We start from the raw sequence: 25,564 nt of genomic DNA, 5'->3' as shown, positions 1-25,564 counted from the left end.
AATAATCTTAGCCAGCGTCCTCTCAAGACTGATCCGGGACCAGCCACTGCTGACCCTTGCTGGGCTGAGAATAATTGCACAGCCTGCCTTTGCAGCTTGGATACCACCAGCTTGAGATGCTAAATATACACGACTGGTGAGTTTGGAAAGCTCCGGCGTAGAGATAGTATACTTAGACTTGAAATCTACACCTTACGGCACGATGCTCCGTTCATTGTGCACGGACGGGGGGTTGTATTATGTCTAACATCCAGCCACTGCGATTTGGTATTTTTGAGTGAGTTTGACATATTAGTTCATCATAAAAACCACAAACCAGTTTATTTTACCTTTAAAAATGGTTAAATATTATCCCTTGATTAGACGAGAGACAGGGCAAGCATGACAATTGAATAAAAACGTGCATGCGAGGAGATTCAAATAAAACTAAGATGGCTGTTTCTAAGAAATGTCTTCCTGTTTCTCCTGAAGCAAGGTCACATATAAACGCATTAACAGGCAGTTATCATCTGTTCCCCATACCCCCCCCCCCAACCACAGATATTTTGCTTTGTCTGACAGTATTAGAGAGCGCGTAACAACCTCTTAACCTCGACATTTATTATTTTAAAAACTTTATTTCACACAGTATAAATTGAAAGTCAAAAACGTATCAAAGCTCTAATTACATATAGTAACTATAGTTAATTTTAAGTTTTACCTGACTTTCAAAAATAATTTATTAACTCTGATGACATCTTCCTTGGTGCAACTTTCAATTCTCATGGTCCTGTAAATAGGATCAGATTTATTTATTCCCACAATTTTATTGACTGGCTCCTGTGGATAAACGTCGTTAAAACAACAAAGCAAGTGGCGGCCCAAGACTTTTGCACGCTACTGTACGTGTATATCTTTTCAAAAGGAGCAGACCGTCTCAAGTTGCAACAAATCATCTGCGCGCCACCGATACTTTGCTGAACATTCCTCGGTCACCTGTTTCCTCTTAGCAGCACATGTCAGCAAGTGAGTGAAGACAAAGTCAGCTGCTTTGCAAATTCATCTTATATCATCTACCAGTTAACTCTGAAATCACCGGCGCATGATAGCGAAGTAAACAATTTGTACAGTTGCTAGCCATGCTACTGAAAAGCGTATTTCAAGCGTACCAGCGAACCAGTACGCTTATTCAAACTCTTATTTATACAATTATAATGTTTCAATTAATATAACCATCAACTCTATGCAAAATAATTTTAAAAGGTTTTAAATGTACTTGTGAATTTTCTCATGGCCCAGATCAAATTTTCCACATACGTCTGGTGAAAGTGAACAGGAAGTGAGTTGATTATGTCCATCCAATTTTGAATACTTTATTTTAAGAGTCACAACAGCAGAGGTAGACGGTTTTTTTTTTTTTTTCCCCCACCTCCAACATAAAGATGTTATTGTACTCATGGCGTGCACAGAAAAGGCTCAGTCAGTGACAGCAGTCATTCTGTCTCCGTTGTACTCCGTTACCGGTGTTTCTTTGCGGAGAACCTTGTGTAACCTTTGACCTGCATCACTCACCTTTTATACTCTTTTATTTAGACTAAATATTTTATTGATTTAACATAAATTATAAATTGTGTGTTGACTCCAAAATCTGTAATTTAATGAAACATGTCAAATAATATACAAAATAAAAAACGTAATGTATTTTATTTATTCATATTTATTAAATCCACTCCCAATAACTCGATAGTAATACAATTGTTGAAATAATAAATCAAAATAAAATCATCAATTAACAATCTTTATCAACCCTATGCGAGTGTAAGCACATGCATTAATTGTCCAAGAATGAATTAGAATGTCTTTATTCAGGAACTTTGTGAATCATGGCAACGTGATCTCCATCCTTTCCCACTTCGTACCTCCTCCCTTCTTTTCCTCCTCCTCTTCCTCCCCCCAGCGAGTCCCTATGAGATCCCCTCGCGACACACTTTTCAAACAGTCTGGCTTCAGCCACAATGTGGAATCGCTAACACAGCGAGCTTCGTCGCGCTGCTTCTTCCTTCCCTCACCAGGACAACGAAGAAAAGAGCGAAAAAACAAGCGTTCACGGTGAGTTTAAGTTCAACGAAATTCATTTGATTCCATTTTTTTTTTATTCTGTTGTGCTTGCTCGCTCGCTAGTCGCTGTTAAGTGCTGCCGATGTGCATTACTTGAAGCTCGCTTGCACTTGTTGCTCCCCTACGGAGATAGGAACTCTATTTTAGGCGTTCTTGTTAACACTTTTTTTTTTACGAGACAGCGCCTTCTTTTTGGAGTTTTAAACGACTTGCATCGTTTGCAAGTCAATGTGCAGGATTTGGACAGTTAAGTTTATAGAGTTCAAAGGGTTCAAAGAGATCCATGAAAGAGGTACATAATCTACATATGGTCCGCGGCCTATTTGTGGTCCTCTGAGGGCATTAAATAAAGGCCAGGCTGGAGGTGAGGATATACAGCAAATATACGAGAATACAAGTTGTAATTATCTTCAGGTTTTACATAAAAATAAAATCTGAATTCTATGATGGTAAATTATTAGATAATTTACTGATCCCAGGGGAGAAATTCTATGTTCCAGCATGTATTGATAGTCATATTCTTTTCTAAATGGACTTTTTTTACAGTTAAAATAAGTAACTTCTCAAAAGTTATAAACACAAGTATAATGTTAAAACAAATATCTGAATCTCATGAGAATACATATTTTATTTTGCAAGATAAAAGTGGATTTGATCTCAGGGAAAGCCTTATTTTTTAAGAGAAGTCTTTTAATTATAATTTGTATTATTTTAAAAATAAAATGTCTGAGTAAACAGCAATCTTAAGAGAATAGTCATGTTTTTGGAAGAAAGAGAAACAAGTCACAAGGCTAATGTTGTAATTTTGCATGGGGAAGTATGAATTCTTTGTTAAATTTCAACACCATTCTTGATATTTTGACATTTTGTCCCATGGTTCCGTTTTTTTAAATTAAGTTCTAAACTAGCAGCACCTCACTTATGACGGCCGCTTTAAAGAACATAAGACGTAAATGATTTGATGCCAAATAATCACTCCACACCAACGCATAACTAATAAACCAGCATTACATAAGCTGCAGACTTTTTCAGACTTTATTTTCACTACTCAGAAGAGTCATTCTGGCACCCAAAGGTCATTGGGAGGTTTCTGCCCTTGACACATAAATTTAAGGCTGCGCTTTCAATCATGACAATAGGATGACGTTTATAGGCTGTGATCTTGCCTACCGCATCACCTCCATGTACTGTATATGATTCGATGGGTTAAAAGTGATGCATTTTCGGAAACTTGTTTGTTGTCACTCTTCCGTGCGTTGTGTTAATGCTACATGAAAAAAGGGAAGTAAGATTTTATTTTTATTTGGTTAATGGCACCCATATACAGGAAATGATATGTGATATACTGTAGGCCAATGTAGCGTTAGCATACCAACCATTTTTCTCAGTTTCACATGATACCTGATGATGGTGTAAGAAGATCCAGTGTGTGGGAGTTTACTGAAATGTGCAACTGGAGTTTTTCAATATTTTCACCTGCATGCCGTTGCAGCTGTGGGTACTATAAAAGAAAGGTCACTTCACGTAGACCACCCCACCAGTTTCCCTCAAGGCTGGGACCGCTACATCCCTCGAGTAAAATGTCAGTCAGGTCACAACATCTCGTTGTGTAATTCTCCCACGCCATTAAGTTTATTTGCACTGCGAGGCCTTGTCGATACGATGGGCTGTGTGATACCCGGGCCAGTGCTCGGTCGGGGGTTGCATATAATAAGCTAGCCCGAACAGGATATTACTTATGCTCGTTCACCAGCGGACAAATCATTAAACAGCTGGCAGTTGTGTTGCGTGCGCTGACTTTGCCTCAGGTTAGAGGTTGAATGTTGCAAGTTTGTCTTGGATCCTTTTTGAAAGGTTATGAAATGCCAGTAGAAGCGATTGGCATATTGCTTCTATTTGTTCCTCAGACACTGATCTCCCCCCCTTAATAAGTCCCTTTTGTTTCCAGGGTACTTTTAGATTGCACAACTTAGAACTTAACAGAAACAGTAAAAAAAAAAAAAAAAGAGAAAATCCATGCGCTAGGAATAATAAACGATCAGTCTGTTTGCTTTTTCCTTAGCTTTTTGTCCCAACCTCTTTCCTTAGCAACCATCCTCGCTTCTCTAGAGGCTCCTTGTTTTCCACTCTTAATCAATCTGAAGTCTTCTGCGGTTCGCCATTAGTCACTAAACACGTTAACTTCCACCCGGGGTTGTCCATGTGAAGGTTTTGACGTACGACTTGCGCCCACCCGTATCGTTCTAGCTACGTAGTTTCAGGTCAAGGGTGCGGCCTCTGCTGCTCTGATGTTGAGGTGTGCGGGTGCTGTGTTGCCTCCACACGTCAGACATCTGGGCGAGGCCTACACCACCCCCTCACCTAACACTACTACCCATACTCGACAGCCACAACAATGCCCCTTCCCACTCCCCCAGGCTGCAATCATTTGTTATTGGCAGGGAGGGGCACCATCTGGCTTCATACACCAGACGTGCCTGTCGAGGCATTTGGTGTGTGTGTGTTTGTGTGTTACTGGTCATGCATAATGCACGACTGACTGCATTCCAAAGATGTTTTGGCGACCCATAGATCAAACCTTCGAATAAACTGATAACAAGGACGTATCTGAAGAAGTCGGACGCATTTTTCACACAGAGATCATGTTAAATTACTGCATCAAAAGCTAGCTGTAACCAAATCCACTGTAGTTATTAAAATGGGCTCCACTTTGTGAGCTGGTCGGTGATCGGTTTATTTGAACTCCCTGATGGATGATTGATCTAAAAAGTTGTTTTCCCAGGCAAGTGCTTTGGAAGTGCTATCCGCGGCAAAAGCTTCCCAGGCCTTGCTGACGACATAACTGAGTGCAGTGCAAAGCTCAGCCAACTTGGCTGTGTGTGTGTGTGTGTTTTTTAAAAGTTCCCAGCGTTTAGTGTTGCCGAGGGCACGGAGCTGGAAGGGAATGGCAGTGGGAAAGCAGCCCACATACACTATATTCTGTTTGTTGTGTTTGTCGTCTTCCTCCTATCTATGTCTAATTACCATCTGCATGCAGGGCAAGTTTGACTTGCAAGATTTTAATCTTTCCCCTGCTTGCTGGTCAACAAAAAAATTCACACAACTCCACAGAATCTCCCCAGTGATACCTCTTCAACGTTTTTATTCTGTTAGTGCCTTATGATGTCCAAATTTTGAGTTTCCAAAATAAAATGCTTTCCAAGTTATGCCCCCTGGAAATGTGGGTGCCACGCCCACTTTCGGTGTCGCACAGAATATTTTGGCCCTCAACGACCGGAGTTTGAGACCCCAGGTTTAACAGCTGCACACTCCTGAGTGCTCAAAGGAGAGAAGAAAGCAACCCCCGTCACAATAGACACACTCCCACATGACCCCTCCCCCCCCTCATCTCTCGCTCGGTTCCTCCACCTCCTCCTCCTCGAGTCGATTGTGTGCATTGAGGTTTTCCAGGGACGAGACTGCACAGTAGCAGAGCGCCGCCCTTTTTTTACACGGTAGACGACGGAAACAGGCGTGGGTGATGATGACAGTCATATTTGGATGATCAAATTGTTCCGTTTGTCTGGCATGCACCGACAAGACCGAGCGGAAAAATCTCTCCACCTGCACAATCTTCCCCCGCTGTCGTCATGGTAAGACTCTTGCCTCCTGTGTTTTAGCTCCAGAAATCACATTTTGTGCTGTGTGGATTCACTTGCATGGTTGGTGCTATTTTTACTCCGCCCAGTGGAAGTAAATAATGCAGTATTGCACTTTCTGGGTATTTGTGGGACTTTTTGTTAGGTGGGGAAATTGTGACTAGCGGTAGATTGGAGATTCCAGTTATTCCTTTCTTTTCAAAGTCACCGCAGTTTTTTATTTTTTATTTAACCCATATTTTGAAAAATATTGAGTACTGCTAATCCTGTTAAGGTCACTGCAGACTGATTAGCTAGGATGGTAGCTATGACCAAGGATGAGCAATTGATTGATGCTAAACATGACAACCACTGAAACTAAAATATTACATTATAAACATCTGGGCCCAGTACCAGTTGATAATCATTTAGATTGATTCATTATTTATTATTTAATTTCTTTGAATCCTCATGATTTGGGCCTCCCAAGAGTAAATATTGTCAGATTTCTGTGGCCCATTTGCGGTCCTCCATGAACAGCATTTTTTTGTGTTGAATCAAAGTTAAACATTTGTAAACATCTGCTTTTACTTTTGGAAACAATGATAAACATGTTTTGCCTTCTTTTTTTTTTCAGACATTAAAAGCCAAACGAGTAACTGAATTGTAAAGAGAATGGGAAAGACCAGAACGGGAATTTTCTTTACCTCACTTCCCTTTTAATTCTGTAATTACTTTGTTTGTGGATTTTCTGGATTTACAATTTAAAATAATGCTTTGTTTTTCAATTTTTTAAATTTTTTTCAATGTATGAAATGAACCTCTTGGAGTAACAGTCATTGCAGTAAAGACGTTTGGTTGAGAGACTGAAGAAAGCGGAACTAAAGCATTAACCTGTGATGGCCATGGCTAATAAAATTCAATGACTGTCTTGTTAAGAACTGCTGCTAGTACATGAAAGCATCCGTTTGAAGGCAGCGGAACTCAGAGCAGACATTAAATGTCCAATTTTTACGTGATCAATTTACAGAGACTGCCTAATGGAATTGGGGGATTGTCCAAAAAAACGACCTTTTTGGTTTGGATAATCTGATTTGGATTATGTACTTACTGTCCATTTTAAAGAATGACGTAAAACGGGAAAAAAATAATTTTAGTGTGCATTGCTTGAAAAATTGGAATAGCAACACTCATCTGTTTACGGGGCTTTGATGGGTCACAATCTTTTTTTTTTACTAGCACATAATAGCGTATTAATCTAGGAATCTAATGTGTCTCTTGTAATCCCGTAAACGTGGGATGAGATGAAGAGCTAATACCTGATTTTGGTGTTAGGTACAGCATGCATCACATTAAAATATCCTCTTCCAATAACTTAATAAATATTATTTAGGACGATTTGTAGCGATGAAATTGTTTGTTTTACTCATGATTTTGGCAAAACAATCCTTATTAAAGTTTTTTATAAATCACTTTCTGAAATTAAAAGGGAATTGTTTTTATTTGACCTAAATACACAAAGTATTGAAAACCCAAAAAGGTTTGTGCAAATGAGTGATAACATTTTTCAGTCTTGAATTTTGATTTTAAAAAAAGACAATTAATTTCACCGAATAGAGCCTGCTTTGACATCTTTTTTTTTTTCCCCCCTTTCCTTCAGCGGCATTTCTCCCTGTGTGTTCTTTTGATAGCAATTATACCATTTGCTTTCTACTGAGGAGATTACATATCTCTGTTTAGCTAGCTGGCCCGCTGAGTCGAGGGATGTGGGGGGGGGGGGGTTCTGCTTCAGTCTCCACGGTAACAGTATCCCACAGATCTCGTCTCGGAGAGAGCGGGCCTCGTCAGTGCAATTGTGAGCCACTGAAGCATGCCTGCTAAGTTTGGAATCATTTCACAGCCTGATTGTCATTTTGTGTCTACCCGATGACCAATCACAGTTAAAGGAATTCCAATTCACGCTAACTATCCTTTTCATTTTTCTCAGCAGATTGGCATTTTGAGAATCCAAACGGGCTTCATCCTCAACCTGTTTCAACTGTGAAAGTGGGAAAGTGCGACAGCGTTTTAATGAACGACTACACGCTAGCCGACGCCGTGATGGATAAGTAAGTGACGTCTCCTTGTCACGCATGTGTCACGCTATACTCTGGCTAGCTTGATTATTCAGTGTGAAAGTAAGACAAGGAGTGCTGTGGCTGCTTAAGCAATAACACTCCACTCACTCGCCGGGAAGTGTTATTTGAGTGTTCTAGTACACTACCCGAGGGGAGATGGGGTAAGAGAGTTCATGACACAGAGGAGTAACTGGTTATGGTTGTGTGGGTGTTGGAAAGAGGGGAGGCAACTCTTTGCCCCCCACCCCCCACCCCTCCGTGAGAGTGTATGATTTTGCACTAATTTGCATTTATTGTTACCACAGACAACTGTTTCCAATAATTTACTCATTAATATTTTAGTGGAGAATTTGGGTGCTGTCAGCAAAAACAGGTTTGCATGCCATCAGTGGTCATAATAAGCGGAATGAGTACTAAAGGCCCGGCCGGGTGAGTCGGCTGAAAGGGATCTTCGCAAACAACAAGGCGGCCAGTTCCCATTATGAGGCAGCCTCATGATAGCCCAATATTAAGTTTGAAAAGTCTTTAATTCAGGAGCTCGGCAATATAAAGTGAGCGTTTTAGTAGTAAGCCATGGTGTTGTTGACGAGCTGTGCGTCTCTGATGAAAGGTATCTGGGCAACCAGAAGGATGGAAAAGGAGGGGGAGGAGCCGTCCTTTATTTTTTTCTTTTGTGCGACAGTGTTGTTATACGATGGTTCAATAGTGAAGAATGATAAATGTTATTTCAAAAGGAAGTGAGGGGAAAAGTTGGAGGAGGTGCCCCCAAAGCGGCTACAGGGAACAAAGCCCCCCCCCCCTCCTCAACATGCAACTACTTAACATTTACACAAAAGAAGCCAAAAATGCTTCTTATTTGCTTTCCAATTTGCACAAACACGCAAACAAAATGTCCCCTTTATTTCCTTGAAATAAACATTTGTTCAGTGTGGGATATCGGTCCACATTCCTTTTTTGGACACAAGCATTCCATTTGATATTCCCAGATAGTCTAACTGGTCTGTTTCCGGGAGCCCTTTCCAACCTTTCAAAAAAAGTTAACCTTGTTCATATTTGCCTGTTTGGAACACTTTTTTATTTTGTGCAGTTTCACACTAGCGTTAAAGCTTGGCCTCAAGCTGTACACAAGCTTTTGGTTTGAGGAAAGTTTGAAAAGCCAGATTTGCCTCTGTAATCCTCTTCAACACAACACCCCTCCTCCCGTCCCGAGTAGGATTTCACCAAACAGGAATTTCATCCTCTCTCAAAACAAGTTTTTCCTCATGTAGTGAATAATTTGGACAGAAAGCCGATTCCCAAAAATGAAGAGTACATGAAAAATAACCTGTAAAGCGTTGGTGTCAAACTCAAGGCCCGGGGGCCCAGATACGGCCCGCCACATCATTTTATGTGGCCCGCGAAGGTAAATTCTGCATCGACTTTGTGTCAATACTAAAATTGCAAATTGTCTTCATATTTAAAAACTACAGATATTGCTAGCAATTTTTATTACCATTCGTCTTTTGGAAACTTTTGAACAATTTTTACTAGTCTGATTTCAAAGCTAGTTATTCATTAGTTTGTTGTGTAGCCAATACTGTATATAATATAAGGCCTTAACAGTCATAATAACCCCCTGAAGGAAACTATGAGTACAATGGGGCCTGCAACGAAGATGAGTTTTACACACCTGTTGTAAAGAATCGGATGATTGATTTGCCAATAGAGGGAGTCTTGAGCCTGATTCGTAACTGGGAGCGTCATTGTCCATAGTGGGAAGTCGGGTGTCACACTGGGGTGACCTTAGTCTGTCATCTGTCATTATGTTTCCTACTCACTGGGTTTCTGGAGTGGAAACCATTTGATGGATTAGTTCTGAGTCTGAAGAGTTCTCAATCAAGTCCACGCCTGTAGCATGCCCACTTCCTTTCAGTGCCCTTTGCGGACCTCTGTGTCACCAAAGGTCTCAATCTCTGGCCACGATAAAGACGTATGTAGGCGTGGCGCCGTCTGAATCGGGCAGGAAAAAAACCTCCGCATCAGCTGTCAGCGGGTTTTGTCGGAGCTGAGCGGGTAACAGTCTGAGTGCTTCCTAACCATGTTGAAGGGGTTGCAGCCTTTGACCCGAAGCTCATCAATCTCGCACCAATGTCATCATCTCGACCGTCTCAATCCAAGCTGTCGGAGGAGAGCAGGAGGCACGGGGACTTTTTGTATGGTTTGTTTGTGTTCGCTAGCATCCGTGTTTGGCTTCTTTGTGTGGGCATCAACAATGGAGTCAATTCTGGAGTGCTCACTGAAGGGCTGCGTGGGATATCTTGGGAGCCAGATGACCTTGAGCTCACGCTATGTTTGTTTAGATCTGTCGATTGTAGTAATATTTTTTGGTATTTATGTACACATGCTAGCAAATTAGCATTTTGTTAAAATTGTTTTCCTATGACCTAAATTCAGTTCACGTTTTTTGTTTGAGGCATCATGGCTTTAGGGTTAAGTTAGTTTAGCAGATGCTACCATTTTATATCTAAATGTTCCTGAATTAATTATCTTTAAAATTCCAAATATCATGTCTAGGGGTGCTACATCAGGACTGTATTTTGTATTTTATTTTTATAATGTATTTTGGATTGTGTTCCTTTTGTATTGCGACAGCATCTGTCCCATATTGACTCCAAGTCCTTAAAGGTACATACACACAATAACATCCCTGTTTGATCTTTCTCTTCTTGCCCAGCCTGAGAATTTTATAATTCTCTCCAGAGGAAGAGCATCGCATCTTGTAAGGAGCCACAGGTCAGAAAAGTTCCTCTTCCTCACCCCCCTTTTTGTGCTGTGCTGTGCCAGACTGTGACAGAGTTGTTTGTGTGCTTGCACGCTCCAACTCGAATATTGCATGCTTGCCCGACCATTCCCTGCCGGATCAACTTTTGCTTTTCCTACTCCTGGAATCACCTTTGGGGTTTGCTCTCTTCTTTTTTTTTTTAATTACCGCCCTTTTGCATGAGTATACCTTGCCCACTTTGATGTATTCCTGCTTTTTTGTTGGTGATCTTCCCTCGGTTTCTCTTAGAAACAAACAAACTGATGGTTATGTGCACAGCTGCTTGCTGCTTTACTTTGCTCTGTCACTGTTCCCTGGCTTTTAACCATTTACGAAAGCCATACTTGCTCGGGACCTAAAAGTGAAATTGAATTGAAAAGCCATTACTGAAAGAAATCTTAAGGTTTGTCTTTGTGTTGTTTGACCCCCCCCCTTCCCTTGTAAAAACAAAAATGGCCCTTGCCCAGCGTTGAGTGAAGTCACCTGCCCTGGTCTGCGTACAGAACAAAACAACCACAGATCGGACTAGCAGTCACACAGCATGTCTCAAACAAGCAGGCTTTCACGGCTTCCCCAAATAGGCTGCCGTAATGTGCCCCAGAGGCCCGGCAGCCATTATGGTGGCCTCAAGTAAAACGACTCGTCTGTGAATGGCGGTTTGGGTATGATGTTCTTGGATTTCCTCCTTTTGCTGTTTGTCTCACATACAGCCCCGCCGTAGGTGTATTTATTTGCTTTATCAAAACAAAACTTTATTATACATTTTGAAAGCCTCTGTCTTTAGCATGGTCAAAGAAGAATTGGGCCAAAACTTTCTGTGCTGAGAAACGGAAGCAACATTACACGCACATGACTCGCCCATATGTTCACTCCGGAGTTTTTCAGATCCGCCATGTGACTAAAGGAAAGGGCGTGTGTTTTTTTTTTGTTTTTTTTTTAAAGAAAAGCTCTCCATCGGCATACTAAATACACCCTTTGCAGGAGCTGACCCCTCATTTGCCTTTGCTGTGGCCACTTTAGGTTGACATGCTAGCTCCGCCGTGGTCCAACAGCTACTAATTATATACGAGGGTTTCCATTTTACATCCTCTGAATAGTGTCTCCTTCACACAAGCTCTTATTCTTTTTTGGTCAGTCATTGATCGTTCGAGCCACCCTTTTTAATATAACCAGGAATAGTTTGTTTTGGAGGTTCCCTTGTGTTTGCTTGGTCCTTGAGGAAATGCGTGGATTGTATACATGCACATCGAGGGTTGAGCTCAATCTGTTCTGTGATGCTGGTAAAACCAACGTTAATTAACGTTGCGGGTTTAGCAGAAGCTAACCACTGTGATATAAATAAGTTTAAAATCACTCTTAATGTAAAATCGGAAACCCATAACTTCCGAACTGTTAGGCAGACGTGCTAAGTTCACTCGCTCAGTATCAGTTCAGTCACCATAAAAAGAGATTTTCATAATGCCCAAAAGTCAAACAAATACAAAATGAATCCTTCCATACTGGTTTAAAAGAGGTTTAGTGAGATGACATGACAGTTGAAAATTTGTCTGACATTTAAGGCATATTTTACAAGCTTTAAGGCATACGACTGTATTTAATCACGTAATCATCCAACCGTCCATCTGTCATCTGGTGAGGTTTCAGCGGATAATGCATCGAGACTGCTGTGTCATCTCCCAGCGGCTGACCAACCGCCGGAAGTCCTGCACTAATGACATCTTTTTACGAGCTGTACATTAATTGTCCTGTTACATAATTATGAAGAGGCAGGCTTTGGAACAGTAAACAATACACACTTACCAATCAACCTGTAGCCACTATGTCGGAATTCAGTAATTGTTGGAATGAATGATCGCCAGCTGGAGTTGTAATGCTTGGTTAAGCCGAGATGGTTAAAGCCTCGGCTGGACTGACAGAATCAGTTCATCATGCTGCGGGGAACCCGAAAGCCGCCTGCATTTGTTTTAAGGCTCTTGCTCTGTGTGGTCCACTGACCCCCGCCCCTTAGCTTACAGTTCGACGTCCACTATTTATAGCTAAACATGCATTTAATGTCTAAATCTGTCCTCTCCTCAACATTTGTCTTGACTGCCCTTGTCCTCACCCATCTTCTGGCTCTCGTAGTGATTTTTGGGAGCTGGATGGGTATAATCCAAGGAGACCTCATAAATGTTGGGATTGGGCTACGCCGATCCCCCCCCCCTGGGGTCAGATGAAGGGAGGAAAGCCATATGTGATTCACCACTTGATCTTTCAAATCCTGCTCATAAAATTTGGATTTGGGATTGATAATCCAACTCTCATCAAAGTACATAAAACATATTAACACAGGCTAGACCATGTTTGAGAATGAAAAAAGTCTTTAATGTATTAGGTACTGACTTATTATCAAACTAAAATAAATTTTTCTTTTTCAAAATTATTTATTTTTACTTGCATTACGATACTAAAGAAACACTATTTTGTGACCCCAAAAATTCCTCCTACCTATGCAAGAATAAAATGATTTGCAGTCTGTTGGCACGAGGAATGAGGACGAATACGAAGGCATTGATGTTGATGCATTGATGCGTGAGCCAGCCAGAGCTCTTGAGAGGTTGGCAGCTTGTGAATGTCCAATTCTGTTGCATCCGCCTTCGCCGTTCTGCTTTCCGGATGCCCAGAATCTTGTCTCCATTGCATTTGAAATGTGGGAAGACACCATCTTGTATTGTGGCCCGGAACATCCGGGTGTCACACAAAGACTTTGAACCACTGTCAGGTATGACATCATTTAATGTTGCTGCTTATCTAGTAAGAGTTCAGCTCGGTAAAAAAAAAAAAACTAGAAATGATGCTTTGAGCGTCTCAACTTTTTTTCTTCAGACTTTCCTATATAGCACCCGCTCGCCCCAATTCTTCAATTTAGTTCTATTCTGGTTGCTATGGCGTTATGACCCTTGGCATTGACCCAGCATTAGGCTCCGGCTCTTCAAAACAAGCGCGAAAAAAGTGTTTTTACTGAAACATGTCACATGTTATCAAAACAGAACAACAACCAACCATCTTCTTGTCTTTCCTACACTTGTGTATGGGAATGTACAATCTTAACTAATGAATGCCTAATGAATAAAAGTTCCCCGACCTGATTCTATTCAAACCTTGACATTCCTTTGGAGCTTATTGTGGCCTACAGTTGTAAAGTCTTCTGGGAAACATTGCACAGAATTCCAAATTGCGTAGCCAAGGTTTTTGTGTGAACAGATAGGCAAATGGGTCTTACGTGACCCTTTCTGCCTCAAGTGGGCACCCAGCCAACACGAGTGCTCGGTCACCAGCGCAATACTGGGAACCCCGCGGCCCTGAGCAGGTGCCGCCTCCTTGTAAAGCCCAAGGAGCCGAGAAGGTAACACAAAGGGCTCAAAGAGGCCTGCCAGCATGGTAACCATTTTGAATATCCAAACCCGGTTTGGCGGCCCCTCTAAATCTGTCAGTGGGCCGAGGGTGGCTGCCAGTTTTGCGCTTTCTGCTACTGTAACCCACCAAGCCTTGATAATGGGCTTTTAAAGCTTTTGTTAAGCTTTGACCTAAATGCGGTGTATGCGCGGCGCTAGCTAGCTACCTAGGATTGCGCTAGGAGTTTACAGACAACTACAAAGTTATGATTTATATTCCTGCCTTTGTTTTCACTCTTTCTTAAACCTGACTAACGTTGTGGTTACTTCTGCAGTTTGCGAACGGGCTCTTAAGCCAAAACTGTGCCGGCATTTAGTTTGGCAAGAGTGTGACTGTGTCCTCTCCTGCTTCTCTGTTCATTGTTTGCTACTCTGGAGTGTCGATGTAAAGGGATGGAGGTTGGGGGGGTTGGCTGGCTGGCGGCGGAGTGAGTGGAGGCCATCTTTTATAAACAATTGGGCCTTGTGCACTTGGAGCAACCACCCCCTTTTACAGACCTTGTGACTCAAACTGCCAAGCTTGGTTGGTGATCCCAATGTTTGGGAGGTCAAAACGCCCTGAGCAATTTGTTCTCATTTACTCAAGAATCAATAATCAATTAACAACCCCCACCAACTCTATTTTAGCAAAAGAAATGATTGATTGTGTATGTGGCCTCCTACCACTGACACCCTTGTTATTAAAAGTAATGACTAACCTATATTTAGAATTAGCCTGGATGGTCCTTTTGGGTCATAATAGACAATGGATTAGTTGTTCTCAATTGTTCTAATAACAGAAATACAAAAGAACCACCTTCAAACAAATAATGTCCAGGTCTGCCTTTTTATCCAAAAACTGTTTTCATATAAGACAAACTACTTTAGTTCTTTTTCAATTAAAAACAAAAGTTTTGAATAAGTTTCTACCAGTTGATGACTAAAACCCACATGACACCCGATAACCTATTATCTCTACCTTCATGTGGCCGACTCACCTGTTTACTGCAGGTATCTCTGATGGTGTTGTGGAAAAACAAGAATAACCCGCTTCTGTCCGGATCACTTTACCATCACTTTGTGAAAAAGCGTCTGACCTCTCCCAATATTATTTGTTGATATGACGTCAGCATGAATAATTGAGCTCTGCTAGCCTGTAGCTTCCACACACAAAACTCAAACTATCCCAATTGGATAAAGAAAGCAGAAACACTTTGAGTGATGTCATCCCAACTTTGTCCATGTCAGGCTGTCTTAAACTTCATCTGAGGATTTCTACATGCAACAATTTGCTGGCGCACTTGAGCAGCACTGTGTATCTGGTACAAGTGGGATTGAGAACAGATTTAGAGATTTGTTTGAATGTTTCTGCCTAATCTGGAAAGTCCCCACACACAACGGTAGATTTACAGATAGGCCTCAAACAACCAACTTCAGATCACCTCTTAAATATCGACCGTTATGTTCAACTCCAACAGCATGTGGAAAAGCATGGTGACATGCGACTGAATCAGTCATGTCACGTTTCGGTATGAGAGGAAGTGGCTTTGCATTGTCTTCTTCCCCTTTTGATCAGCATTTCGTGAGAACTTAACCGCTCTCCCTGTCTCTTATGAAACATATTTTAGAGGAAACTTCTCTGTTCCGAAGCTGTCGGAGTCCAACATGGGGTATGGTGTTCTGAGCGTGTTCCTGGGACTGCTCCTGGAGGTGTCCACTCACGGACCCCATGCTGTGCCCCGAACCTCCTGGAGACACCAAGGTGAGTTTTTTTTTTTTTATAAACACACGTAGCTCAATCGCCTTTGTGTGCTTGTGTTTAGCAGCAAATGGAAGCTGACGCTCTTCAGGTAGCAAATTTGGTTGAGAGGAAATCAACAGGAGATGCGAATAAGTTAATTTCTTTCCCTTGCTTCAAGATTTCAGATTTTATTTAATTGTTTTGTAATATTTATTTTGTGGTTTTATTTAGAATTTCTTATTTATTTAATTTCTTTTTTATTTGCTGCCCTGCTGCACTATTCTCTGAATATCCTATCAAGTTGTTTTTGTGCACAGGTCAAATAAATAAAAAAATATTACTTTAGTGCTATCTACTGGAATATTTTCATTAATTTGTTCAATTTAATTCGGTGAGATTTTTTAAATACATTTTTAATCTGCATTTGCATCCACATATTGCTTTTTGGCAGTCCTTGAATACGCGTTGGACATCGTTTCTGTTTCTCTCTCGTCAGCTACTGAGCTGCTGTAGTTTACTTTAACTTTAAAATTTGCCTAAATTGTTATTATAGCCAAAAGGGCAAGTTTAATATTTTAACACATTTGTTTGCCCCTGTGTGATGTTATGCGAGTTTGTGCTACTACTAGCTGTTATTGATATCCTAGCTCTGAATGCTATTGATGAGCCTCATGCGAAGCCGTTTTTATTTTTTTTTTTTTTTTAAATAAGTCAATACAATTTATGTAACATGGGTTCATGATTATGCACCTTAGTTGCATGGCATTGCTAATTTACGTTTCTCATTGCTGCCATCTTGTGGAATTACTGTTTAATTACAAATTCCTTTTAGAAATGCGGGTCAGTTGCTGGTGGATTCGCTCAATTTGCGGCAGGGTAAATAGTGCACAAATATCTGGATTTTACTCGACACCTTTTTGGTAAACAAAACATCCAGTGGAAGGCACTCCATGTGTAAAGCAGTTGCACAGTAAGCATAGTAGCCCTTCCTGGTGTCCGCCCTCCATCATGTTTTAAGTGACGGTTACGCATGTAATTCCCTGAAAATGACTATTTGTCTTGCCTGAACCCGATGTTGGCAGTGAGACCACAACAACAATGCTTGATCTTTTCTTGTGATGTATTGGCCAAACTTGTCAGACAGCTCTTGTTTATGTTTCTTGCACAGAGAAAAGATATTTTTAGTCCGTCTGTGCATTGTGTTTGAACTGCGGCCATTTTAAAAGCTTTACCAACTGTACGAACGACGTTTGAAGTCAACACGCATTTTCGACATAACCTTCGTGTGGTGGTAAAACGCAAAAAAAAGCCAAAGAAAAATCAAAACAGAATTGTTTTTCAATTTTGTGCTTTCTGTGATCAGAGGTGGAGTTGATGGAGTTTTCAGAGCCAGGCATCTTCAACTACTCCACGCTGCTGCTTAACCACGAACGCGACGCACTCTATGTGGGCGCCCGGGAGGCCATCTTTGAGCTCAGCAAGAAGAATGTGACAGTCCGAAACAAGAAGGTATGGAGGCCATTTGACTATATTTAACTTCTTCCAGGCCCTACAGATCATTTTAAAACTGCAACCTTCTCTGTTCAAGGTTCTGTGGCAAGTTGGCGAGACCCCCATGGCCATGTGCACGCAGAAAGGAAAATCCAAGGAGGTGAGGAAGCGGCAATTGTTATTGTGATTTGTTTATTTTGTTTTAGCAATACCATGAATTAGATGAGTGAATTTTTGACTGATATCTTTTATGTTTTGCTTTGTAGTCGTTTCTGTTCCGCAAAATCTCAAAAAAAAGCAGTGAACGGATTTATGGCTTTTTAATTCACGTGAATAGAGAAACCTAATATGAATTAAGATACGGCAAATTGTATGAAGTGTATTGTAATCTATTCGTCTGTGTTGGCATCTAGACCGACTGTTTGAATTACATCCGAGTGCTCCAGGTAGCTGACGACCGGCGACTCTACGTCTGCGGGACACATGCCTTTCAACCAAAGTGTGATTACTTGGTGAGTTACCGTTTTCTCCATTTTCCCTCAAAAGTCACTCAATAGCAGCCAATTGGAATGTACGGTGGGGCGGGGGGGGTAATCTTTTTTACGTGGTGAAAAGTAGTTGGTGGTAATTTTTTTGTTTCATTCGCATCTTGGTTTTATTAATGAATCTGATAAATTAAAAATACTAATAAAAAATGTTATAATATAAATACATTTCATAAATTTGTTTTTTGCAGACTTTGGCTAACTTTTCATTAGCGGGTCGAGCAGAAGATGGCAGGGGCAAGTGCTCCTTTGATCCCTCACAAAGCTTCACCACCGTCATGGTTGGTGAGTTCAGGCCCCTTTTCCATGAAGAGAACTCTTCATCATTGATAATCATCCCAGAGAAATTCAAATGCCATTTAATTTTTTTCATCAGATGGAGAACTGTACTCTGGGACTGCTTATAACTTTTTGGGTAGCGAGCCAATTATTTCAAGATACTCTCCATCAGCATACCTGCTGAGGACGGAATATTCCACATCATGGCTCAATGGTGAGTGAGCTTAAGTGGACAACAACAGCAAGAGATATGGAATATTATTTTTTGTATTTATATTATTTTTGAGAACACCTCCCCTATTGTTTTCTGCAGAGCCCAGTTTTGTTTTTGCCGACGTGATCAGAGAAGGGGAAAACCCTACAGACGGCGAAGATGACAAAATCTACTATTTCTTCACCGAGGTGTCGGTGGAGTACGAGTTCTTCGGCAATTTACTCATTCCTAGGGTGGCCCGGGTTTGTAAGGTGGCTACATTATTCATCATCACCTTTGTGGCACCATTCCCGTTGTCGCCTTTCCTCCAGCTCACCTCAGTCGGTCTTCGTCAACACAGGGCGACCAAGGAGGACAGAGGACGTTGCAGAAGAAGTGGACGTCCTTCCTGAAAGCCAAGCTGGTGTGCTCTATGCCCGAACTCAACTTTGTCTTCAACGTGGTGCATGACGTCTTCATTCTGAAGGCCCCCCACTTGAGGGACACGGTCATCTATGGGGTCTTCACCTCTCAGTGGTCAGTCATACCATCCATTTTAGTTTTCGTGGTGTATTTTATCTGTTTAACCTCATTCTCCATCTGGTCTCCAAAGGGGAAATGTCGGTCTGTCTGCAGTATGTGCCTACAACATGTCCGCCGTGGATGAGGTCTTCTCCAAGGGCAAGTACATGCAGAAGGCCACTGTGGAGCAGTCCCACACAAAGTGGGTTCGCTATAATGGCAACAGTCCTTCACCACGCCCTGGAGCAGTAAGTTTACAGACACAATGTCAAATTTCCTCACTGAGGCACCAAGTGTAGAAGACGTTGCTGTGTGTTCCGGCAGTGTATCAACAACCGTATGCGGCAGCAAAACATCAACAGCTCGCTGCACCTCCCCGACAAGACCCTGCAGTTCGTCAAGGACCACCCCCTGCTGGAAGACCCTGTCCTGCCCATCGGGAACAGGCCCCGCCTCATCACCAAGGACGTCAACTACACGCAAGTTGTCGTGGAGCGGGTCCGCGCCCTCGACGGGAGCACCTTGGATGTGATTTTTACCGGAACGGGTACGAAACAGTTCCGGAGATTCAAAGCCTGAATGTGAGGTAGGCCTGTTAACTAAGATCTGACCACTTTAGACACGGGGGTCCTGCATAAGTCAGTGGTTCTCGGAGGAGAGGTCCACATGGTTGAGGAAATCCAGATGCTGAAGAACTCCGAGCCCATCAAGAACTTGGTGCTGTCCTCCGAGGTCAGTTTTGTCGTGCATTAGGAAATAGGAAATTCTCTCCCCATCTGCATTTGAGTATCTAAATCCTCTGACCCTCCTCACAGACACAATCTCTGTACGCCGGGTCAGACTCAGGCATTGTTCAGTCGCCCACGGCGTTCTGCGGCAGTTACCACTCCTGTGCCGACTGCATACTGGCCCGAGATCCATACTGTGCCTGGGAACCTCAAACTGCTCACTGCGTCAAAATCTCTGACACGCCCAGTCAGCATCTCAGGCGAGTCAACGACAACGGCAGTTCAATGTCATTAAACCATTTGTGCAGATTGTTTAAGACTTTTTTTTTCACATTTCTCCCTCTAGGAGGCTAATTCAGAGCCTTAGCGGTGATGCGGACAAATGTCCTAAAGGTACGGTGCTGTTCATCTCCCCCCTCCAGTCCTTAGTATTGAAACCATGATGTGCTAAAGTCATATGACTTTGTGTTTGCTAGCTCCCATTGTGCCCGTGAAGGACTACCATCGTGTTTCGGTGAAGCCCGGCAGCTCCTCCGAACTGCCGTGCCCGGTGCGCTCCAACATGGCACAGGTGACGTGGCGTGCCAACGGCTCGCTTCTCACCGAGGCCTCGCCCTTCCACTTCATCCGAGAGAACGGCCTGCTCATCTACAGCGTGGCCGCCGAGGACCAGGGACGCTACGAGTGCTGGTCTGTAGAGTTCGTCGCCGGTGTCGGGAAGAACTTCACCCGCCTCCTTGCGGGATATGTCTTGACTTTGGAGGGCGCGCACGTCGAAACTACGGGCCAGAACCAGGAAGGTAAAGTTGAGGCTGACAGAGCGTTAACATCAGCCCGGGCCCCGCACAATTTTACCGCCGCCGTGCAACTCACGTCCCCGCCCCACTCAGAACTAACCCCAAGCAGCAGCAGCAGCAGCACGGAGATCGACGCCCCGGAGGCGAAGTACTTGCAGCGCGGTAATGGCATGGCCCTCCTCGTCCTCTTCCTGCTCTTTTTCCTACTCTTCCTGGCTGCCGTGGCCTACAACTGCTACATGCAGTACCTCCCGGCTCCGTGCCTGCGCCTGCGGGCGGCCCTTTTGGGCACGCACAAGGAAAGCGACGCCATCCGTCCCGAGTACAGCGCCTGCGAAGCGGGCCTCATGGAGGCGCCAGCCGTGTCAAACAAAGTCGCCGCGACGGAGCGCCCGGCGCAGAACAAGAGTCAGTTCCTGCGCGCGATGCGTGATACGGGCTACGAAACGGAGCCCGAGTGCAGTAACGGGCGGGGGCCCTCACACGGCTTCGGCGACGAAAGCCCGTCCTCACAGAAACCTTTTGACGTGGACTGCGACTCCCAGTCCATCCAATTCGCTGACGCCGATGAGCCTTATTCCTAGAAACAAACTTGGCGCTCTGGCCACACACGTCGTCGTATCTGCTTTTTAGGTTCAGGTTATCAAAGTGCAGAAAACTTCCAGAAAATTTCCATTGGAAACTAAGCTGGGGATTCCCATGAAATGTTTCCAACTTTAATAACGCATCAATTTTCCACAACTACAAACACGCAACACAACCTGTCGCTCCTCTACTTATGTCCGCCAAAAGCTAATTAGATCTTTGTCCGTTTTTGTCACAGTTACTCTCTTCAACATTTACGATTGTCGTTTCCACTGGGGAGGAATAACAATTTCTCCCAGTTGTTGGTATGTCTGTGTGTGTGTCGTTTTAGCTTTGGTCCAACAAGCAAAGCTCGGTTCTTAATTCCAAATTGGAAACATTGTTTACCAAATTGGTAAGTTATGTGAATGTTTTCCAAATTGGACTCCGTTTTCTTTGTATAGGCTGAGTATTTTTTGCGTGTGTTTGCGGGTGTTGTGCGTTGTCTGCAACCTGGGCCGATGGACTTAAACAATTCTCAGGGAAGATGTTACTTGTCGTAGCGCAGCTTTATTCTCGGAAGGTGATGTCTGATGGAATCGGATAACTCTCGTGTTGAGAGGAAAATCTCCACTTTTTCTGCCATATTGTTGTTTTCAATTTATTTTCAATCTTCCACTCTATCCTCAAACAGAATTTTTTTAAGCCTCAAATTTCCTCAAATGGTGGCCATCTCTTTAAGAGACAAACACTTTGTAATCTGATCATTTGTCTTTTGCCAACTAAAACAGCAGCACCTATTGGGGCAGTTGAGGTTAATTGTTTTGCCCATTCCTTTCCTGTCACTTGACATACTAAATTGTAAAAAAGTTTTCTCATGTCTGAAGGTGATAAAAACAGTGGCCACCATTTGCAGGAATGAGGTGAATTGATTCTGAGGAGTTTTATTTATTGCTGTTTTCCCAGCATCTATATTGTCTCTTGCACATCACAGTGTCCCATGTTCCTCAATCTTCCTTTTTCTTTTTTCTTGCTCCCTTTTTCTACCACCACTTCCTTCCTTCCTTCCTTCCTTCCTTCCTTCCTTCCTTCCTTCCTTCCTTCCTTCCTTCCTTCCTTCCTTCCTTCCTTCCTTCCTTCCTTCCTTCCTTCCTTCCTTCCTTCCTTCCTTCCTTCCTTCCTCCCCTCCCTCCCCTCCCTCCCCTCCCTTCCCTCCCTTCCTCCCTTCCTTCCTTCCTTCCTTCCTTCCTTCCTTCCTTCCTTCCTTCCTTCCTTCCTTCCTTCCTTCCTTCCTTCCTTCCTTCACAGCCTCTGTCTTCCCTTCGTCTACTTTCACTTCGTCCTCTTCCTCCATGAAGCCTCATGTGGAGGCTGGTGAGGTGAAAGTGAGGTTGTTGCCTCCTTTACTGAAGGACCAGGCGTGGGGGCTTCACGCTCATGAGGTTTTCCTGCTCTTCTGTCTGGCCCTGGGTGAGTGATGAGCCCCCCCGTCCAGCCTGCAGCCTAACAACCACTTTTAACCCCGCTGCTCATTTCTGTCTGGACTTCACCTGCTTGGCCTGACTAACATTGTGGCCTGTGCTCTGAGCTGAACTTTTGAATGTGATGGCACTGAAGGAAAAAGCTGACGTTCTATATTTGAATGTCCGTGAAGGGGTGCTGTGGTGTTTTTTTTTTGTTTTTAATCTATGGTAAGCTCACTGTGTTGCGATGTCAACTAGGCCATTTTTGTGCCTGCAAATCTGTCACAATATCTCTGTGTGTATATTTGGGAATATATGTAAATAAGCTTTTCAGTAGGGAGGAAGAAAAAATAAAAAGTGTCAAATGTGTCTAACGCTGGCTTGTTTGTGTTTTTAATTTGCTGGTTTTGTGTGATTAATACCGTTTAGCGATAAATAGACCTCGTGTGCCACACTTCTATTTCACTTCTTGATTTTGTTTCAGTGGAAAAAAAGCGATATAAACAGAATTGTATTATCCTTGCAATGCATCGTGAAAAACGTCCACAATCCAGCCTGAAGTATTCACTACATGTGTGCTTTGTTGTTTTTTTTTTCTTTGACATTTTTTCGGCGTACAAAGAACCAATGAGTGATTCTATGGGTCCACAAAACTAGTTTACTGCCAAGTTGTATATGTCTGTCCTGGCTGCTCAGTAAAATAAGTACACAATAACTATCAAATGAGAAGAACAGAAAGCAAAATAAGTTTTAGAGGGTTTGCGGGGGAATGCTGGAGTAAGAATGCAAGCTGTAGGTCAACATGCAAAGCCCCCTTGTGTCCTTCAGGTCCTAGCGACGTCCGTATTCACTGGCTCATAAACGGGCGCAGTGCGGAGACGGCCGTAACGGAGTACCGTCTCCCGCTGGCCGGGAACACTGTACTAGTGAGCAGCCAGCTCAGGACGGAGCCGTTACTCCGGGATGCCCGTTACGGCTGCGTCGCCCAGGCCAGCACAGGGAGCGAGGCATCGCAGGTGGACCTCCACCTCGCCGTCGGAGGTACCTTTTACCCGACGGGGGCGTCCAATTCGGTTGTGTCACGGCTGGTGTGATAAGATTGTTGGTTGTTCGACAGATGAGGAGAGCACCCCATCTAGAGATTTGAACCAATGGAGGAGTGCGCTCATGCAACATGAGCAGCTTCTAAAAAGATGGGAGAAGTCTTGGGTAGGTCCAAGTGTCTTTTTCTAACCTGCCACTAACAAGCGCCTTTAACGGCTTTGCAACATTTTCTAATAATCAACTATAGTAACCTTCTGTCCACAAATTTCAAAAATAAATTCATGCTCAGATACTCCATAATCTCCAAATTGCTGCAACAGAGAAATAAATGCAGAAGACCTGCATCATCCTAATATCTGAAGATAAATGCCTCCAAATCGTTAAATAAATAAAAAACATGGTATTTTTAGCAGCACCTTAGTGCCAGGTTGTGCAGTATTTGAGCCACTAAAAGTCATTTTTTTTCTCCAGTGGCCCTTAATCTCCTCTTGGATAAAGTCAGTCTCCATATACCGAAAAGCAAATATTGTCCTGGAGATCTTTGTTATGTTGTGTTGTGTTTTGTCAGTGGAACTTTGCCCATGTGAAGAGTTCACCACAGCATGATCTTAGCATTTTTCCAGAAATCTCACCAGTACAGTACAGAAAAGCAGCAATGCTCAGCATGTAAAATTCTTCCATAGGGATGCACTGTGGTCATCTACAGCCATGCATTTCTTGTTTCCAAAGCTCATTCTACCTCTTTGTCCACGCCACAGGAAAGCTGTGATGGCCACTGAACGCTGCCTAAAGGCCACAAAGCATCAGTTTACAATTGGAGATGGAGGAAACCGTGACACCCCCCCCCCCCCCCCCAATTTTTGGGGAAAATCGAGAGCCTAGAGGTCCAAGTTTTTTTCGGGACACGAGATTAACAAATTACTGGATTTGTGATGAATGCCCTGGGACTACAAAAATGGAGGGAAAGGCTCTATGTAATTATCTTGGTGTGATTTATATATTTGTATGCTGCATTAAAAATAAATAAACGAAATAAAGATAGTTTACAACAGCATTCAGACATGGCAGATGTCACTGATTTTCCTTTCCATGTGCCTTGAATGCAGGAATAAAGGAAACTTTAATTTGTTTGTGTTGTACTTGTGCCCTCCTTTTTTGTCTTTTTATGTGCGAGTTCGCTGTATAATGCTGTTGTGGCACCCTCTTGCGTCCAGATATAAAATAACAAGTACAACATTTTTTTTAACGGTTATTATTATTATTATTATTATTATTATTATTATTATAAAGACACGTGCACATTTTGCGTCAATTGTACTGCATTGACTTTCTTCCTGGCTATAATTTATTTTTTATCTTATATTTACCATTTCGTTTTTAATTGACCCTAACGAATAGCTACCATTTCGTTTATTTTTGGCTTTTACGTATTTTTTTCTCCTCACATTTAATCTTGTAACTACAGGTAAATGCAATCGTATATAGTACATTTCAAAACCATTTTGAACAAAGGGCAAATTCGGGAAAGACACCTTTTTGTTTTGACTCAAACTGACTTTTGATTGGTTAATTATTGTCACATGTCCGGGAGTGGTCAATGGCTGCTTCGTGCCAGAACAGGTGAGTACAGAACCGCTAAACTTTTTAATTGTTTGGTCTGTACATATATTTATCTCAACTTTATGGATTATAAAATCACATGGGAATATCTGCGTAATAATTTTATTGAGGTAGAACATTATATGTGTATTTGACTCACAACAGTCATGACGCGCTTCATGAAGCTGATCATGGCGCAGATCAGAGACTCCATAAACGTGGACACACACGAATCTTTGAATTTTGAGGAAAGTAATCAAAACCAAATATTTTTTTTCTTGACGAGGGAATGCATTTATTTACATGTATTTGTTTACGTAGAAAAATCACCCTACCATTGAGTATGGCCTCCCCATTTGTGTTGTAGGTGAGCAAGAATCAATCCCAAAAGTCATTACATAGAGAAAAACACTTGCATTCACACCTATAGACATTTGGAGTCTTTAATAAGCATAACATATTTTGGGAAGTATGAAAGCAACATAGAAACGTCACAGAGATTCAAACCCAGAACCTCTTGACTGCTCACCAAAAAAAAAGCTATAAAGATAAAT

The 25,564-nt window shown here is 42.5% G+C and overlaps 1 protein-coding gene across 6 annotated transcripts; it reads left to right on the top strand.

The window, feature by feature from the left end:
* Positions 1 to 1,927: 1,927 nt before the first annotated feature.
* On the top strand, positions 1,928 to 24,539 carry sema4d (sema domain, immunoglobulin domain (Ig), transmembrane domain (TM) and short cytoplasmic domain, (semaphorin) 4D). Of its 6 annotated transcripts, XM_061293291.1 has the most exons (21): positions 1,928 to 2,088; positions 7,705 to 7,822; positions 10,545 to 10,603; positions 15,673 to 15,806; positions 17,149 to 17,294; positions 17,374 to 17,436; positions 17,690 to 17,788; positions 18,013 to 18,106; positions 18,198 to 18,314; positions 18,414 to 18,565; positions 18,655 to 18,830; positions 18,907 to 19,063; positions 19,140 to 19,362; positions 19,435 to 19,547; positions 19,631 to 19,803; positions 19,890 to 19,936; positions 20,020 to 20,343; positions 22,213 to 22,374; positions 23,196 to 23,408; positions 23,485 to 23,576; positions 24,170 to 24,539. In XM_061293291.1, the coding sequence occupies exons 4-21, from the start codon at positions 15,710 to 15,712 to the stop codon at positions 24,188 to 24,190; spliced, it is 2,469 nt and encodes an 822-aa protein (XP_061149275.1). In that variant the 5' UTR covers positions 1,928 to 2,088; positions 7,705 to 7,822; positions 10,545 to 10,603; positions 15,673 to 15,709; the 3' UTR covers positions 24,191 to 24,539. The 6 variants fall into 6 exon arrangements, with proteins under 6 accessions (XP_061149275.1, XP_061149276.1, XP_061149271.1 ...); XM_061293292.1 differs by lacking the exons at positions 23,196 to 23,408; positions 23,485 to 23,576; XM_061293287.1 differs by lacking the exons at positions 22,213 to 22,374; positions 23,196 to 23,408; positions 23,485 to 23,576; positions 24,170 to 24,539 and having other exon boundaries at positions 20,020 to 22,079.
* The last annotated feature ends 1,025 nt before the right edge of the window (positions 24,540 to 25,564 follow it).

Source organism: Syngnathus typhle, linkage group LG12 (assembly GCF_033458585.1).
Source record: "Syngnathus typhle isolate RoL2023-S1 ecotype Sweden linkage group LG12, RoL_Styp_1.0, whole genome shotgun sequence".
Classification (NCBI taxonomy): domain Eukaryota; kingdom Metazoa; phylum Chordata; class Actinopteri; order Syngnathiformes; family Syngnathidae; genus Syngnathus; species Syngnathus typhle.
Note: the sequence above shows the minus strand (reverse complement) of the source record. Positions and strands in the feature narration are given on the sequence as shown.